The sequence below is a fragment of the Humulus lupulus genome, chromosome 8, assembly GCF_963169125.1.
Source record: "Humulus lupulus chromosome 8, drHumLupu1.1, whole genome shotgun sequence".
In the NCBI taxonomy this organism is placed as follows: domain Eukaryota; kingdom Viridiplantae; phylum Streptophyta; class Magnoliopsida; order Rosales; family Cannabaceae; genus Humulus; species Humulus lupulus.
Window position 1 is genome coordinate 14,228,495 of NC_084800.1, and position 18,988 is coordinate 14,247,482.

The window sequence follows — 18,988 nt, forward strand, 5'->3', positions numbered from 1 at the left end:
TTGTTGGTAAGATGCCCCAAATATAAATTGTTGATGAGTATACGTAGAGCCAACATGATTGTACATATGGGGCTGACCTGAAGGGAGTGGAGTTCTGCTATGCTATATTATAAATAAACGAGAAATTTGATTTTATAATTATATTTCATAAAAAGTATTTTGTGAACTTTATAATTTACATAAATCTTTAAAAGTATTTCATGAACTTTGTAATTTACATAAAGCTTTTCAATTTATCGGTTGGATACATCTTTAGTTCTACGTTAAGGTGTAGTAACGCCACGAAAATTATTTATAAAAGTATTAAGATTTGTATGTAAGATAAAGTTTTTATTTAGTTGTGGGTATTGTATGGTTTGAAGTTATGAACATTAGTTTATGTATTGTTTAATAATTTTTTTTTTTGTAAATTCAGAATTTCAGTATTGTCGTATTCGGGTTAAACTTTGTTTTTACACTATATATATGTATGTTAAGAAAGGAGGTCGTTACATTGAGGGTCCTTGAAAATCCACTTATTCCCTTGTAATTCCCAAACACTATTGTAGGATACAAAAACGTAGACAATAGAATCTGTGTAGAAAAAAAAAACATTGAAATTTTCAAGAAAATTGTAACGACCTCCTTTCTTAACATACATATATATAGTATAAAAAAAAAAGTTGAACCTGAATACGACTATACTGAAATTCTGAATTTACAAATTTTTTTTTATTAAACAATACATAAACTAATGTTCATAACTTCAAACCATACAATACCCACAACTAAATAAAAACTTTATCTTACATACAAATCTTAATAGTTTTATAAATAATTTTCGTGGCGTTACTACACCTTAACGTAGAACTAGAGATGTATCCAACCAATAAATTGAAAAGTTTTATGTAAATTACAAAGTTCATGAAATACTTTTAAAGCTTTATGTAAATTATAAAGTTCACAAAATACTTTTTATGAAATATAAATATAAAATCAAGTTTCTCGTTTATTTATAATATAGCATAGCAAAACTCCACTCACTTTAGGTCAGCCCCATATGTCCAATCACGTTGGCTCCTCATATACTCATCAACAATTTATATTTGAGACATCTTACCTACAATACAAACATTATCTGATAAGCTAAGGCTCAATAAGCTGAATAACTACCTCATATGCATTAAAATAAACGTGCAACATGTTATTATTTTATTTCTTTTACATTCATTTCATTTGGGCCCTAGAGGATGCTACTGCCGGTATTACATAGGGAATCACATTCACACTTGAACATAAACATGATAATAGGGAATTTCTCTCTCATAAACATTCATTATATAGGGAAGTACGTCTCCCTTATTACATTTTGGGACATAGGTCTCCCAAGCAACACCTCTACTTTAACTCTTTCAATAACTTATCTGTAAACATTAAGCATGCTTATGCGTAATAATTATAACATGCTTGAAAATAACTTACGCATAAATACAATATGGTAGAATAACATGTAAATAATATAATTGCACATAAGACACATAAAAGACTTGTGTTGTAGATGAGGATTCTAGTTACCTTGCGTCCTGATAAAACAACCGAAATTGTTAGCTTCCTGATAAAAACACAAACTATTAACTTATATAAAATCTACATGATGTAATTTTAGTTTATAATTGTTATTATTCCATTTTTCTTATTTTATTATTTATTATATGTCCAGGCGTATGGTCATACTATAATTGTCCATGGCAAGATCCCGGTCTAAAAATCGTGGTCATGGTCATGGTCATACGGAAATGTCCAGGTCATAATATCAGTCGATAATAGTAGGGAATAAGGTCATATAATAAAAGTTCATAATAGTCCAAAGTGTGACCATAGCCTATATAAGTTTAATATTATAAAGATACATAAAAAAATAGTTTATATTTCAATTTTGGCATTGTAAATTATGATGACATGGTAAAATAATCTATACATAAATTTTGGTATTATAACGGCATGGTAAAATAATATATATATAAATTTTGGCATTATAACAGCATGGTAACATAATCTATATATAAATTTTGGCATTATAACGACATAGTAAAATAATCTATATATAAATTTTTGCATTATAACGACATGGTAACATAATCTATATATAACTTTTAGCATTATAACGGCATGGTAACATAATCTTTATATAAATTTTGGCATTATAACGACATAATAAAATAATCTATATATAACTTTTGGCATTACAACGGCATAGTAAAATAATCTATATATAAATTTTGGCATTATAACAACATAGTAAAATAATTTGTATATATATAATAACTAAATAACTGAAATGAAAGGCTCGAGAAATAGCTTACCTAAAAGGTTTTCGTAGGCTAGCGTTACGGACAGAACTTCGCCTAGATCTTCGAGGTTTAGAACTTTAAAAAGGTGTTAAGAAGATTTTTTGGGTAGAGTGAGAGATAGAAAATGAGGTTTTGTGATTCAAAATGAGTTTTGGAAGAGCTATTTATAGGAAAACCTTGGGTTACTATACTAATAAAATATTTAAAATATCAAGCATAGTGGAATAATAAAATATTCAAAATATTAAGCATGGTGGTTTGCTAAAGTCATCATTGCATCACTACTGCATCATCATGTGGGAACCATGGGGTGGACTTCGCTGTGGGACTCATGTGGACCCTACTGTGGGACCCTTGCGGACCCCACTACGGGACCCACTATGAATAATACCCGGTGAATAGTAACAAAAAAATAAAAACTTCTCAATCTTCTTATATTACTTAGTCCAACATTTTTTACTCACAAACTTTTCTGAAAAAATTTCTCTAACATCCATAAAGTAATTATTCTCATGTGTTAGCTACTTCAACAACTTAGAATTATTAAAATCACACAATAGAATACAACTATATCCCCAACGGTCAGGTTACTGTTTCCAACGGTCGGATCACTATTCACCAACGGTCATAACGGCTAGTTTTTGTCCTATAAATACTTGTTCCTTCAACCATTTACTTGCACAACTTCTTCATCTCTTAACCTTCTAGATAAAATTCATCATCAAATCATGAATTTCTCTTTATTGTTCATAACTTTAGTGATTGTTTGCTTGTATTTAACATCATTCTATGGGTATTATACTAATGAAATGCCCATGAATATTATAGTTGTGTATTCATTAGTTATTCTTCCACTTTACTTAATAGCTCTAGCATTCGATTAACATTGTAATGTACTCAAAAGTATGAATAAAAATATCTTCTTTTATTCTTCATAATTTTTATAATGCATTTGTAGAAAGAAGTGGGAGTTACACTCAATGCATGGTGATACTGATTGAGGGTACTGTAACGTACTTGCAACTTCTTGACATATTGCACAAGGAACTTAAAGTTGATAAACAGATGTATGGGTTGAAATTGGAGGTTCCTTACACATGCAGCGACCAACCATTTACACCTGTTCATGTTGAAAGTGATCTTGGTGTCTGCGCATTCTTAGGAGTAACATCTAAAGAAAGGTTGGCCTTGCGTGTCACTCCTGTTAAAAAGATTGTCATTGCAGACCCATATTCCACTCCCGAACCTGAGGGAGCAGCTAGTACTTTAGGATGTCCTATTGGTGACCTGAGGGACAACCAGTATGAGTACAACCCCTATGTGAATGACGATCCAATAGTTGAACATAATGAGGACTTAGGATACAATTAAGTGAATGATGATTCAGTAGCTGAACATTTGCAAGTAGAACAAGTACAAGCACAATCAATACGTCATATTACACGGGCGAACCCACCAAGTCAAGGATGTCAAACACCTAGCACCAGCTTTAGTCATCCTGGTGGAACAGAATATAACTATACAGGGAACATTCCAATATGTTCAATAGAAGATCACAGAAAATGGAGTGCTCCCATGTTTACAAAAGAAGATATCATGGCTTCTAGTTGTTCTGAATCACCCTCATCCGGTGTAGCGTTGGGGGAATTACATCTTGGGAAGACTTTTGAGAACAAGATGGAATTGAAAACCAAAGCGGCTCTCTTCACAATGAAGAATAATTTTGAGTTTATGGTTAAGAAGTCTGCTACTGATGTGTTGTATATCACCTGCAAGGATCTTGATTGTGGTTGGAGAATAAAAGGGAAAAAAGTAGCGCGATCAAAGATGCTTGAGATCACCATTTATAATAGTGTATATACTTGCTCACTAGAATTGCGACAAAAAGACCACCGTCAAGCAGCACATTCTGTCATTGGGCACCTTATCAAGAACAAATATGGGAAAATACTTGCGACGCATACGAAGCATGTGTTATGCCGCATCAATATGCTACAAAGAGAGTATGATATAAAAAGTTAGCAAAGACCATCATAAATTGCTACTGTCGAGCTCCATCGAGCTCACATCAAACTACTATCGAGCTCACATCGAACTACTATCGAGCTACATCAAGCTCACATCGAGCTAATCTCAAATAATAAACAACAACCCTAATTTAACATCCGTATCGAACTAATCTCAAATAGTAAACAACAACTCTAATTTAACATCCGTATCAAACTACTATTGAGCTCCATCGAGCTAATCTCCAACAGTAAACAACAACCCTATTTTAACACTCATATCGAACTACTATCGAGTTCCATTGAGCTAATATCAAACAGTAAACAACAACCCTAATTTAACACCCATATCTAACTATTATCGAGCTCTATCGATCTCACATCGAGCTAATCTCAAACAGTAAACAACAACCATAATTTAACACCCATATTGAACTACTATCGAGCTCCATCGAGGTCATATTGATCCTGGAAACCCCCATCAAGCTCCTATCGAGCTCATATCGAGTCAATAAAAATAGAACTTGTAAAATTGAAAACAAAACATAATTTCTACCACTATCGAGTCATTGGGTATAAATGGCTTACCCCATCATTGAGCTACGAATGGGGTGTCTTCCACATCAGAAACCATGCTGGACCGTGATTCTCAGTCTTTACATCCCTCAGGGTCTTGTTGGGCATGTCTCCAAGCAGCCACTTGCACATTGTCCTATACTGTTTGCGATCTGACTTCTTGAGAGGGTCCAACACCTGTGTAGCCTCCTCTTCTGGTGCAGCTGCATCAGTGCGAGGTCTTTTCCTCGTGGGATCAATGTAGTCCTCAAACCAATCTTACTTGCATCTTCGGCGTCTAGTCCTCTGAAACCGAACCCCAGCAACATCCTCAGGGTTGACAATAACGACTCCCGGAGTCCCAGCATCAGGTGTCACAATGATGGTAGGAGGCGTAGTTGGATCATCAACATAGTCCAGAGGAATATCCAATGACTCTGAGTATAAATCTTCATTGGAGCCCCTCAGTTTCTCCTTAATAAATGTCAGGATCTGACTGACTACATCCAAGATCACTGACTGGTTCTTCAGGAGGGTTTCCTGTCGACCCTGACTTTGTCCAACCGCTCAATCAAGTCGGCGAGCTTAGGGGCTGAGGCTGAAGCTGGTGTTGGGGCTGAGGCTGAGGCTGGGGTTGATGTTAGGGCAAAGGCTGAGGCTGGGGCTGAGGCTGGGGCAACAGGAGGGGTGGGATCTGCAACCTCCTCCCCTGAGGCAGCATCATCAAATATCTTGGCTGCCTAAGAAACTATCTCCGCGATTTTCTCAAAAGTCGCATCCTCCTCCTCATCAGCCTTCGAGGGATCCTGGCCAAGCCCAGGATAAAGAGAAAGATCTCCATCTGTCAAAGACAAATAATAGTATTTTTCTGCTGGTCGAGGCTTCAACATCGGAAGGACAATCAACTGCAAACAACATAAAACATTTGGTTAACTCAAATAATGATAAAAGATAAGCATATAGATAAAAAAAATATAACTTACATTCTTTTTTGATAACATCAGTGAGATGACGGACTTGGTGAAATCTTTGTTCCTCCGATGCGACCAACTAAGCATCCTTGGGACCATGTTTCCCAAGCTCACAAAAAACTCCGTCGCAAGCTGCTGGATAGCCTCATATGCCCAAAACTGTAAGGCCAGGGCATAACCATACATACTGTACTTGGACTCTTGTTGCACCTTGGCATCCTTCTTGGGATCATAATTGGCATTTTGCTTCACCATGTCTTTCTTACAAGACTGCAATAAGAGTACTTCCCCCATGGATAGCTGAAGAAGTACTTTACGTCCTCAACAATTTTCAGAATATCTCGCCAAATGTGCAACTTGCCCTCAATGGCATTCAGAACCCCCTCAACCAACAAACATAGACCAAGTGTGTACACATCTTCCACAACATTACAAGTCTTGAAAGCATGGTCTACCTGTGAGAGATTTACTTTCTCAACATCGTTGAAATACTCCTTTATCAACCGGCCGCTGAGATTACGCCCTTCCAACTCTTCTAGTGATGGGAAGGTACTGAAATTCAACCCTATCACTAGGGCAAACTCTCCCATGCCGAATCTACAAGACTTCGACCCCAAGAAGAAATGCACCTCATCTTCGTTGTTGCTGGCGATTTTCCTCAACAACAGTTGATGCACCAAGACTCCGGAGAAATTTAACTCCGAAGCCAAAAAGAACTGCTTGAAAGGGGATTCCTTAGCCCTTTCAAGAAGCCTGAGCTCCACAAACCTAGTCTTAATGTGATTTAAAGTGCTACTACCCTGATATGTCACTCGATCAGGAAAGTGATCACTGAACGTAACAAGCAACTTAGGCATCTGCAACAACACATGAAAAAAAATTGGTTAGAAAACAAATTGTCAAATAGAATATGGAAAAAATAAAAAAATAAAATCATAAAAAACCGAAATAAACACTGCCATCGAGCTTATATCGGCCTGTTATCGATCCCTATCGAGCTCAATCGATCTATTCATGGAGCCTCTGTCGAACTTCCATCAAGCCACTATTAAACCTAATCTTTAGTATACCATCGACCTTATATCGAGCTTCCATCGAGCCTAACTATATCAAGCCTACTGTCGAACCATTCAACTACCCTATCGAGCTCATATCGAGCAAATATCGAACCATTCAACCTACCCTATCGAGCTCATATCGAGAAAGTATCGAACCATTCAACCTACATTATCGAGCTCCTATCGAACCATAATCGAGCCTATCGAGCTTGTTTTATCTATTACCAAAGATCACTCGAGCCATTATCGAACCTGTATCAAATCTATATCGATCGAACCTATCGAGCTACTGGTGCAAAACCATAAAAAAAATCCCCAAAAAATGATGAACACAATCCACAGATCACATATTCAACAATATGCTCTATCAAAAATTGAAATGAGTTCGAGATTTTACCTTTGATTGTCAAACTTTGGAGGAAATGGGTCGATGTGGGTCTCGTAATTGCCGTGGGTCTCGATTCTGACGGAGAGATGGGAGAGCGGGTCTTAGTTTCGTCGTGGGTCTCGGTTTCGACGGAGGTGGGCTCGACAGAGGTGGGGGCTCGATGGAGGTGGCTGGACAGAGGTGGGAGTTGCACGTCTCTGGGTTTTTTGTGAGAGTGGGAGAGAGAGAGAGAGAGAGAAACCGAGAGAGAAGAGAGAGAAGTGAGATATTGATTTTTTTGCTCGATGGAGGTGGGCTCGACAGAGGTGGGAGTTGAAATTTCTCTGGGGTATTTGTGAGAGTGGGAAAGAGAGAGAGAAACCAAGAGAGAAGAGAGAAGTGAGATATTGATTTTTTGGGTAAGGAAAAATGAGAGGGGTATTTTGGGAAATAGGAGAATGTTTAGCATCAATTTAAAATTGTAATTAGTGCTAGAATTATTATGTAATTATTCCTATTAGTATGTATAAAAAGTGAAATTTCCCCTCCAAAATGGGAAGAAAACCAAGAGAAAAACATTTAGGCATTTTTGTAACCAAAATAACCTTGGCAAAAGAGTAAAAAAAAATTAGCTTACAATTATAAATAAAGGAAATTTCTTTGGTAGGGCCTTCAAAAAGAGCCCTACCGTAGGGCTCTTTTGTGTTCTCAACCTTTGAACAGTTTTCGGCGCGATTTTTTTTATGACCGTGTATATTATAGTTATTTAGAGCATCCTGCAAATTTTCAGAAAATTCTGAATAATTTACAGTGCCGAAAACTAAGTTCAAACATGTTATTTTCCACGCGCATAAAAAAATTAGTCACGTGTGCAATAATCTGTTTTCGGCACTGTAAATTATTCGGAATTTTCTGAAATTTTGCAGGATGCTCTAAATAACTACAATATACATGATCATAAAAAAAAATCGCGCCGAAAACTATTCACAGCTTGATAACACAAAAGAGCCCTACGGTATGGCTCTTTTTGAAAGCCCTACCATAGAATTATCCATAAATATAATTGTAGTTTTTTTAATGTATTATTATTAAAATATATATTTTTGACCTTAAATATCAAATATCTCAACACATAAGTCTTATTTCAATTTATTTAAAGTTTTAAAATTCATTCATAAAATTCTAATCATGTTAGCCCTAAAAATAATTTTACTAAATTACACATTATTAACAATCATAAATAATATTACATAAACAATAAAACCCATACAATTCACTCTTTTCAATAGTATATTTACTGTAAGGCCTTTAAAAAGAACCCTACCGTAGGGCTCTTTTGTATTCTCAACCCGTGAATAGTTTTTGGCGCGATTTTCTTTTATGACCATGTATATTGTAGTTATTTAGAGCATCTTGCAAATTTTCAGAAAATTCCGAATAATTTACAGTGCCGAAAATAGATTATTGCACGCGTGACTAATTTTTTTATGCGCGTGGAAAATAACATGTTTGAACTTAATTTTCGGTATTGTAAATTATTCAGAATTTTCTGAAAATTTGCAGGATGCTCTAAATAACTACAATATACACGGTCAAAAAAAAAATCGCGCCGAAAACTGTTCAAAGGTTGACAATACAAAAGAGCCCTACGGTAGTACTCTTTTTGAATGTCCTACCAAAGAAATTTCCTTTACTATAATATATATTGCCAACTATTTCTCTTATTTTCTTAACAAGTTTGAAAAAAAAATTATTTATGATAATTATAATAAAATTATACTTTTTAAAGAATAGGTAATAAATTAAAATTAAAATAAATATAAAAATAAACATATAATACGAATATAAAAATATAAATGTACAAAATCATTTCTTTCCTCTCAATTTTAACACAAATACAAAACAAAAGAAACAAAATAGTTTTCTTTCCTTTCCTTATAACAAACAAGAATAAAAGAAAATACATTACTTTTTCTCTCATCTCTATTTTTTCCTTTCTTCTCATTTTCCTTCCTTACTACGTACCAAACATAATATATGGTTAATCATAATGGACGAAACATATTCTATTTTGAAAGATTTGTTTTTTAGGAAATTTTGAAAGACTTGTTAAGCAAAGCATATTCTATTTTGAATAAATAATTAAGAAAAATAATTAAAAGGAAATGCATATAAATCTACTAAAGTCTCAATACTAAACTACTACTGCTGCTTACTCTGAAAGCCAAATCCAAAATGAACTCTGCTTCTCCTTCAACTCTCCAACTCTCTGCTCACAACATCGGAGAGCTCATCGATTCCGTCGATGCTTTTCTCTTCGACTGCGATGGTCATTTATCCTCCTCACTTTTTCTTAATCTTTTTATTAAACAATTTGAATTGGTGTTAATATATTTAATAATAATACTCAGGTGTCATCTGGAAGGGAGACTCCCTCATCGATGGCGTCCCACACACACTTGAGTGGCTTCGATCGAAGGCAACCCTTCTCATTCTTATTTTTCCATTTTTGTCTTCCTTTCTTTCTTATTTATTTAATACATTTTGGGGTTTTAATTACAGGGAAAGAAGCTCGTGTTTGTTACCAACAACTCCACAAAATCAAGGAGCCAATACGCCAAAAAGTTCCAATCCCTCGGCATTCCAGTCAACCAGGTTCTTTTTTTTCTTTCAAAAAATTATAATAAATGAAATTATATGGGTTGGGTTTTCAGTCAACATTCAATGTAGTTAGTTCCTAATTTGCAATTTCAGATTTTTTTTTCTTTTCCTCTTTAATTGTAGGATGAGATATTCTCTTCCTCATTTGCAGCCGCAATGTTCTTGAAAGTCCGTCAATTCCCCCAAGATAAGAAGGTTCGGAACTTAATTACTTGACAAAAGCATGGAATATTGGCAATGGGGTATGAATGTTCAAAGTTATCCAAACTGGTATTGATATTATATGTTTTGCAGGTCTATGTTATAGGCGGAGAAGGGATATTAGAGGAGTTGCAACTAGCTGGATTTACAGGTCTTGGTGGCCCAGTAAGTTCATCATTTATTCCTTCCTAGAGTGACAAATAATGAGACCTTAGTTTTAAAGTATAATTAAATGTCATCATGTATTCAATATTCTGGCTGATAAGAGAAATACAGGACTCAACCTATTCTATATGTTATTTAGCAAGCTAATAAAGCTCTTGTAACTAATTTTAATCTGGGTCTTCTGAAACCATCATAATTTTTCCATATTTTACTATGCATAGGCATTTGATTTTTTTTTTTATCAGTAGTTACTTGTTATCTTTTCACTTTATTGTTATGAATATTCATAAGACAATATAGTATTGCAGGAAGATGGCGAAAAGACAGTAGAGTTTAAACCAGATTCTCTCTTTGAACACGATAAGAGTGTAAAGTAACAGCTTCACTATTTCATTGAGTTGTTTACTTGTTATTTCTGCTAGCAATTAAGAACATATGAACATGTGATACACGTTTCCAGGTAGGAGCAGTTGTAGTTGGATTAGACCCACGTATCAACTATTACAAGCTTCAGTAAGAGTTGCTTTTCTTCCTTTCTGAGAAGGCATCATTTTTGTTTATATTTTCATACTATCTGATAAGATTAAAAGTAAAATGTATCATTATTGATTGATGTATTTGTAATGTTAACTGGTAGATATGGAACTCTATGCATTCGCGAGAATCCAGGATGCTTGTTCATTGCCACCAACCGAGACTCAGTGGGCCATATGACTAATTTACAAGAGTGGCCAGGTTTCTTTCTTTGTTTCTGATAATTATTTCAAGAAATTCAGCAAATTATTGCAGTTATTTCAGGGTTTGCTTTGGGTTTTAGGTTCCGGGTGCATGGTTGCGGCCATTTGTGGATCAACTGAGAAGGAGCCTATTGTAGTTGGAAAACCGTCCACTTTCATGATGGACTTTTTGTTAGAAAGGTAGGCTTATATTCAGAAACATTCTTAATGTAATGACACTAATACGAACTCACATTCAGTGTTGTCGTCAAAATTTCATACTTGTTCCTTTTTTCCCTGCTCTTCTCCTTCTCAAAGCAAAAAACATGAACTAAAAGAGGGAACATAATTGCGCTGCAGCAAAACTTGATTTTCTGCTACGAGATTATGGACCAGAATATTGGCTAATTTTCCTTATCTTTTTGCAGATATAATTTAAGCACCTCCAGAATGTGTATGGTTGGTGACAGATTAGACACTGATATTTTGTTTGGACAGAATGCTGGCTGTAAAACTCTCCTCGTTCTTTCAGGTTTTTTTCTTTGTAATGCAATTTCCATTCCATGTAACTCTGACCACAAGGAGTTATTACTTTTCGTCACAGAGGCTTGTATTTTCTCATTACAGGTGTGACAACTCTCCCAACCCTTGAAGATCCTTCAAATACTATCCAACCCGATTATTATACTGACAAGGTGTCCGACATTTTTGAGTTGATGCCTTAATGGGAGGGACTCCGATCTGGTGATAATTATTCTAATATTCTTCTCACCAATATTATCTATGAATAATGTCTGAAAATGTGAAGTGCAGCCTTTTAAAAGTTGCTGTGCTCAAGGAACTAATAATTGTTTTGGTATTGAATATCGATCCTGTTAAACTTTTTAACTTAATATTTTTCATGGTCTCATGGTGATTGTCTTTTTTCTTTCTGGAGATAATAGTGATAATCTTTTGGCTTATTTGTACGGTAAGTTCTTAAACTTTACATGTTTCGGCAAGTTGGTCCCTAAGTTTTTTTTCTTTTCAAAATTGTCTAAATTTTCTATCTGTTGGCACCATTGGGCCACTTAACGGTGTAGTGACTAATTTGCCACCAGATAAAAAGTTAGGGATCAATTTGCAAAAAAAAAAATTAGGAACCATTCATATAAATAAATATTTTTCTTTCTATCAAATCTTTATCATCATATTGTGAATGTTTTCTCTTATATATATTTTGATATTTACAACACATAAATTAAACATATTATAATTTTACTTCAAAAAAATATTGACATAAGTTTTTTTTTAAAAAAAATTAATAATATTTACTCATTCATATTTTTTATTTAAAATAAGAAAAAAATTAATTTTTATGAGTTTTTTATTTAAAATTATTCAGAAGTATATATTAAAGTAATTTTTATTTTTTAGATAAATAAATAAAGAAGTATAAAAGTAATTCTTTACAAATGGGTATTTTTGTAATGAATAGAAAAGATGCATATTTTATTTTATATATGGATAGTTTTATATTCTTTTTTCTTTTCTCATCATTTTTAATTTTCATTTAATACAAAATTACTCATTTGTATAGAATTGTTTTTATACACCTTTATTTTACTTATATTAAAAAATAAAAATTACTTTAATATATACTTCTCAACCATTTTTTAAAATAATAAACTTATAAAATTTAATTTGTCTTATCTTAAATAAAAAAATAAGAATAAGTAAATAAAATTACTATTAAAAAAAAGCTTATCTCATTATTTTTTTTAACTAAAACTATAATATGTTTAATTTTATGTATTGTAAACATCAAACTACTTAAAAAGAAAAAGCATTCTCAATAAGGATTTGATATAAAGAAAAATGTTTATTTGTATGAATTGTCCTTAAATTTTCTATCTGTTGGCAAATTAACTCCTACACCGTTAAGTGGCCAAACAATGCCAATAAATAGAAAGTTTAGAGACTAATTTGTCAAAGAAAAGTTTAGGGACCAACTTATCTAAACATGTAAAGTGTAGGAACTTGCTATGCACAATAAGTCTACGAATACTCATTGATAAAAAATGTTTAGTACAAAGGCGGAAAATAACGTGCAAAGGCAAAAAATTGTTTAGTCAAAATATTTGGCGGAAAATAATGTTCTTCCTTGTAAACTCATTATCAGTCGTAAGTGCATACTAAGTTAATTTATGAGTAGCATTAATGTAACAATGTAACACATGTACTAAAAATGCATCTGAAACAAGGGATAATGAGTTACTAATAACATAGTTGTTAATCGGTCATGTGTTGCTAATAAACTAATGTTGTTTATTCACCTAGTGTCGTTTTGATAATTCATGTCATTTTGACTATTCTCTGTTGTTTTTGCAAATTATGTCATAGTCAACAATCGTGTCGTCTTTTGAAATTTGTATCATTTTACATATACATAAAATTATGTCGTATTTTCATTGATATGAACTATACAGACATAATTTATGTAATTAATACTAGATATTAGGGGTGCGCAATATTCAAACCAATCCAATTACACCGAACTAATTCAATCCAATCCAAGTACAAAAAATTGGATAGAATTTGATTTGAATTGGATTGGATCGAATGACGGATGACACTGTCTAAATCCAATTAAAAATCGATCATATCTAATTATATTTAATATATATTAAAAATATTTAATTATTTATATTTCTATAAATATATTTAAAAAATATTTATATTTTTTTTTTGACAAAATATTTATATTTATTTAAATACATTATTATTGGCTAACTATTAGTCTTCAATTCCTCTATACAATTCCACGCCTCACTAGAGGAAAAAAATACTAAAAATACGCATCTATTCTCCTCATTTTCAATACTAATTCAAGTTTTTTAGCTGGATCAAACTTGTAAGGTTGATAACTTTATGTAGTTTGAACCTAAATGAATAGTGTTGTTTAGTTATTAAGTGATTTTTTCGTATGTTTCTAAGTTAATATTAAAAATCAAGTTTCAACTCAATTTATAAAAAAAAAAAAAGAGGTTTCATCTCGAAATCCAATTAAAAAATGGAACCTTAGATTGGATTTTGATACTTAAGTTGATTGTATTGGAGGATGATTTTCAAAATACAACATTTAATTAGATTAAATTAATACAAAATATTGAATTTGATTGGATGCGCACCTGTAAATTATCAATTTAAGTGAAAATTGGATATTTAAAAATGTTTTAAATAAATAGGCATCATTTCTTAATTGGTCTGCTTCAAATACACTTTCAATCCCACTTAAAAAAAATTCTTTATCTATGCCTGCCTATTATATTATACATAATTTTGTTTTGCAGCATATATTATACATATTTGAATACTGCATATCCCAACTTTACTTTACTTTCCATTTATCTTTTTCTTTATCAACTGAAAACAGGGCAACCATCGACTTTGATTCCCGGTGCGGTGGGACAGCTGGCCAGAGGGCAGTGATCGTCCAAATCCAAACCCCACCATCTCATTCCATTGATGTCCTTAATCTGCAACGTGAAATAGCAAAGAATCGCCATGAATGCCACTCCCGCATCCAGACCAGCTGACAAAATATAGTTATGCCGAGCCCACCACCCTTTGAATCTCCGGTAAACGACGAAGTTGAAGAATACCCCCACCACGCCCCAGCATATGTAGTTGACGGCTCTCGCCGGTGGCATAGCTCCGGCGCCGCCCAGAATAATGGGCATGTGAATCAGACTCCATATTTTCTGGTGGGGAAACGCTCGGGAGAGGAGCCATGCTGGCACCGGAGCTAGAGCTCCGATAAGGAAGAAATAGTTCATCTTTGAGTATATTCCCAATGGGCCGAACATTCGACGTGGGCCCACCACGCCCCAGATGATCGAGGCGTTGTAGAAAACGTCATCGCCTGGGCACGTCCATGGGCTTCCTTCTGGTAGCTTTGAGGGTTGGCAGATGTTATTTACTGATGTGAGTAGCCACCATGCTGTGCCGAAGTAAACTGAGGTGGCTACTATAGTTCCCACTAGCTTCATTAACAACACAAACAAAGAATCTAACGATTTAGTAATCATATAACTAGCATCAATTATAAATTAGACAAATGTTTATGATGTTTAGCATGGTTGAGTTTGGTCTTTTATTTTATTTTACTGAATAGAATATGTATAATACCTGAACCAGAAACATGGACTTGGGAGGGATCTTCATGTAGTGTCCCAATTTGAAGTCCGAAAGGAACATTATGGCTTGTGTCATGCTTATGTAGCCATAGGTCTTAAATGCAACATTTGCCAAGGGTTTTCCTGGATATATGTAACCAATGATGAGTTCAGTGATTACATTTAGTCCTGGTTGCTGCACAAGAAATTCACAACATAGTTGATTAAAACTAGTTTAGAGGGAAATAATTAGAAGGGTAACTGTTGATGAATAATGAGATTATTATACTTGATTTGTGGTGGCTGTGATAACCCCAATTGGGAGAGTGAAAAGCAAGGCCATCCCAATAGCAAGAAGGACACCCCAGTAAGGGAGCTGCAATTGTCTACCAAAGCCTTCACAAGCAAGCATGGCAAGTGCAAGAACCACCGCTAAGAGTGTATAGAACCACCAGTCTGGAACAGCCTCATAGTTCTTTTTCATCAGTCTCGTATGGACATCACCAAACTTATCTCTGAATGTTGCTTTTGTCTGTTGCCATATTACTCTGCAAATATCCAATAACAAAAATCCAAAATAAAAAACAGAGAGCTTTTTCATTATTAAAAAACTAAAAGGACAATAAGAAAAATCCAAAAACAAAATACCAAAAGGAGAGCTTTCAATTCTTCTAGTTGTTCTTTAGCAAAGAATGCTGTACTAAAACATGTATTAACAAGTACCGTGAAAAGGCTAAGAATAAAATAATTTACGTACCTTCCATGAAAGAGAGCAACATGAGATAGTGTTGCGGCCAAAGTTGCAAAGCTCAGACCATAAGCATAAGCAAAGAAGATGCTGAGATTAATTTTGCTATATTGATCATATCCCTGCTGATTAAATTGGAAGGTAGCCTCATTCAGAACTAGTGAAACATTGTAATCTTGGCCATTGGCATCGAACACATGTGATGAGAAAATGGGAAAATTCTTGGCCTGATAAGAGTTAGTCCAGTATGCAATCGGTATTAATATGTACACGGTTATGCAGAAACCAGCCATGATGTTAATGATAGCAAATCCAGGGGTGGCTAAGGGAGATCCCAAGAAGCCAGCCACGGTTGACCAATCAAGGGCAAACGAGCCTACGCCGAGTCCACGAAGGCCAGAACCAATCTGTTGGGCTGTGACCGAGTCCTTCCATATCCAACAAACAAAGGAGAGAGCTGTTATTGATGGAAACAGATAGTTCGGAACAACATAGTATGCGAAACTCGATGCAAGGACCAATATGAAAAACTGTAGCCTTGTTAAGCCTCCTTTTGGCCTTTTCTCTACATCATGTAATGCCCTATTAGATAAAAAGAGATGTCAGGAGAAGGAAATAAATTAGAAAATGAACTTAATTACATATACATATGCATAAGGTGCACCTGAAGAGGGACACTTGAACCAAGTTGGCAGGCCACCACATGTAAGGTGAATCAACAAGAAACTTCCGAAAAATTCCTGCCCAGCCATACCCCAGCATCTGAAAATTCCATCAGTAGAAGATCACTACGGAGATTTTGCTGGGACCAAGTTCTCTCATATTACTATTATAAGATATTTTTTATTAATCAAGAATTTTAAACTTGTTATATTATAAGTGTGTCTAACCTGAGTTGTTAGTGTTAACAACATAGCTGCAAGAGGATGAATGTCCCGGAAGTAGAAGGCCTTGACAATGGTGATGATGTTCACAGCATAAACAGAGTTTGAACCAGAATTGGCAAATATAGTGATCAAAACATGTTCTTTCAAGTTAAAGGGTCCTGGATTCAGCGAAAACGACCAATTCAAACCCGGTATCCGAATCGATTTTCTTGGTAGTTTTGCTGCCATAAGCATCCCAACCGGAAGAACCACAATTTGAGCTGAAACAGATGATATGTAGAGAGCATTTTGGCGGTAACCAAAGAATTGGTTGAGAAATGCCAAAACGGCACAAGAAATAATCCCTAGAACCCATGTTCGGAAAGTCAGGCATGCCAACGACGGGTCGTCTGTGATGGGAACCGTTAGCCTGACTTGCTCGATCGGAGAGTCATTTACTTCATCTTGATCTACAACAAAGGAGTAAAACTCTTTCAATATATAAAAAAAGCCTTTAATCGATAAACATGGCTGGAAATTAACAAACAAAAGAAAAATATAGCTTATGTTGACATAAATATGATCATCGGCAGTTAAATTTAGTACTTCAACTTGAAAGAAAAGGATTACCATAGCTTTCAGGTATATGATTTTGGGTATCATGATGATTATTAGGCTTCTTGTTGTGATGTGAGAGAGGGAGTACTCCATTCGTATCTAAATCTTCCATAGTGCCTGGGATATCTCAATTTAAGAATCATCAGACTAATTAGCGAATATATAGAATAATTCAGCTTCTAATAATTCGATTACGCAACGTTACTTGTCATCGCTCGTCTTGTCATTTTCATCTATAATTTCTCAGTATGATCGATCAGTTCAAACGCAACACTGCTGATCTGAAAAGTCCAAAAGTGAGAATCTTTTGAATGATTATTAAATGAAACCCTCTAAAGTCTACACTCTGTGTGGTATGAAAGAGCCAGGTTCTCTTTTATGGCTATGTTTATGTATAATAATCAGGTAAAACTCCAATACTCATAAAACCAGTAAAAAATCATGAACTAAAGTTCAAAAGTCATATGAAATATGTTTTCACATACGACAGCAGGCAGCAGCAGAAGTATATATATCTTCGTTTAAAGACATATATTACAATACATAAATAAAGACCATATATATGTAATTATATTCATGGTTAGGGTGGTGTGGTAACTTCAAGAAAGGGGAAGTTACTGTTACTGAAAGCGGAGAAGCAAAGAAAGCAGGCCCCCAATCCCATCCAGATCATGCATTAGCATTATTACAGTTATTGTAATTCAAAAAAAATCAAAGGCGCATTTAATCGCTATTACTTCGGTTCTGTACGTACGTACCCCCATCGGCATATCGATACGTCCATAGCTGCCTGCCATCAACGCAAGAACTAATATAAAGCCGCCCTATCATATGACGTCATCTTAGTTATAATCAACTTGGCATTTAATTGAAACGTGATTCAACTTTTGAAAATTGCTAATAGTGCTTTCTCTTTTCTTTCTTATTATCACTGTTTTGAAACGTAAATTCAACTAATGATTGATGATTTGGGTAGTAGTAAGTAGTGAAAATGTTGCATGTTTTAAGTGCAAACTATTTACTAACTTATTTGTCACAAATTTCCGTTTATGATATTATTAAAATATAACATGTTTATATAGATATATTACCGTTTAAGATTAAAGGAACGAACTCAAAATAGTCAAGTTTATTTATTTTTAATTTTTTCAATATGAAACTCTTACAGTTATCAACACTCCTCTTAAGTTTATTTTCCCGTCAATATATAGCATTATTCATTATATATTTAATTTTAAGTAGCATTGTTTAGGTAGAAGCAACGTGTTTAAAGTTGTAAACATGTTTATTTAAACATGTATTTAATTTATTATTTTTTTAATTATCATATAAATTTTAAATAAATAAAAAATATCATAAAAATAAATAAAAGATGTTTAATTTAATGTATGACATAAATGTATTAAAAAAATTAGGACAAAATATTGTCTATAATTTTAATAAAAACTGGTTTATTTTTAAATAAATAATAGAATGAATTACAGTTATATAGTATATATAAATATTTATATCAATAATATCTACATATACCATAAATATATTTTTACATATATATAAATTACAATAATA

General features: G+C 33.9%; 2 protein-coding genes across 2 annotated transcripts; one reads left to right on the forward strand and one right to left on the reverse strand.

Annotated features, from left to right (window-relative positions):
* Positions 1 to 9,398: 9,398 nt before the first annotated feature.
* LOC133794700 (phosphoglycolate phosphatase 2) lies at positions 9,399 to 11,994 on the forward strand. The gene is made up of 11 exons (XM_062232073.1): positions 9,399 to 9,616; positions 9,699 to 9,766; positions 9,850 to 9,942; positions 10,072 to 10,143; positions 10,243 to 10,314; positions 10,623 to 10,682; positions 10,775 to 10,827; positions 10,952 to 11,049; positions 11,132 to 11,231; positions 11,459 to 11,562; positions 11,658 to 11,994. The coding sequence occupies exons 1-11, from the start codon at positions 9,523 to 9,525 to the stop codon at positions 11,753 to 11,755; spliced, it is 912 nt and encodes a 303-aa protein (XP_062088057.1). The 5' UTR covers positions 9,399 to 9,522; the 3' UTR covers positions 11,756 to 11,994.
* A 2,239-nt stretch (positions 11,995 to 14,233) lies between these two features.
* On the reverse strand, positions 14,234 to 17,764 carry LOC133794701 (oligopeptide transporter 1-like). The gene is made up of 7 exons (XM_062232074.1): positions 17,432 to 17,764; positions 16,826 to 17,271; positions 16,600 to 16,697; positions 15,945 to 16,517; positions 15,477 to 15,735; positions 15,201 to 15,383; positions 14,234 to 15,055 (listed from the first exon to the last, which is right to left on the reverse strand). Exons 1-7 carry the CDS (start codon positions 17,529 to 17,531, stop codon positions 14,432 to 14,434), a joined length of 2,283 nt encoding a protein of 760 aa, XP_062088058.1. The 5' UTR covers positions 17,532 to 17,764; the 3' UTR covers positions 14,234 to 14,431.
* Between the last annotated feature and the right edge of the window lie 1,224 nt (positions 17,765 to 18,988).

Bases quoted from the DNA above. Each gene is read 5' to 3' on its own strand.
- LOC133794701 (XM_062232074.1), bottom strand. From the start codon at position 17,531: ATGGAAGATTTAGATACGAATGGAGTACTCCCTCTCTCACATCACAAC. The intron at 17,272-17,431 runs GTAATCCTTTTC...CCTTTGTTGTAG, and splicing joins TCATATACCTGAAAGCTATG to ATCAAGATGAAGTAAATGAC. The intron at 15,384-15,476 runs GTATAATAATCT...TTTCTTGTGCAG, and splicing joins TCACAGCCACCACAAATCAA to CAACCAGGACTAAATGTAAT.
- LOC133794700 (XM_062232073.1), top strand. From the start codon at position 9,523: ATGAACTCTGCTTCTCCTTCAACTCTCCAACTCTCTGCTCACAACATC. The intron at 10,828-10,951 runs GTAAGAGTTGCT...GTTAACTGGTAG, and splicing joins ATCAACTATTACAAGCTTCA to ATATGGAACTCTATGCATTC. The intron at 11,232-11,458 runs GTAGGCTTATAT...ATCTTTTTGCAG, and splicing joins ATGGACTTTTTGTTAGAAAG to ATATAATTTAAGCACCTCCA.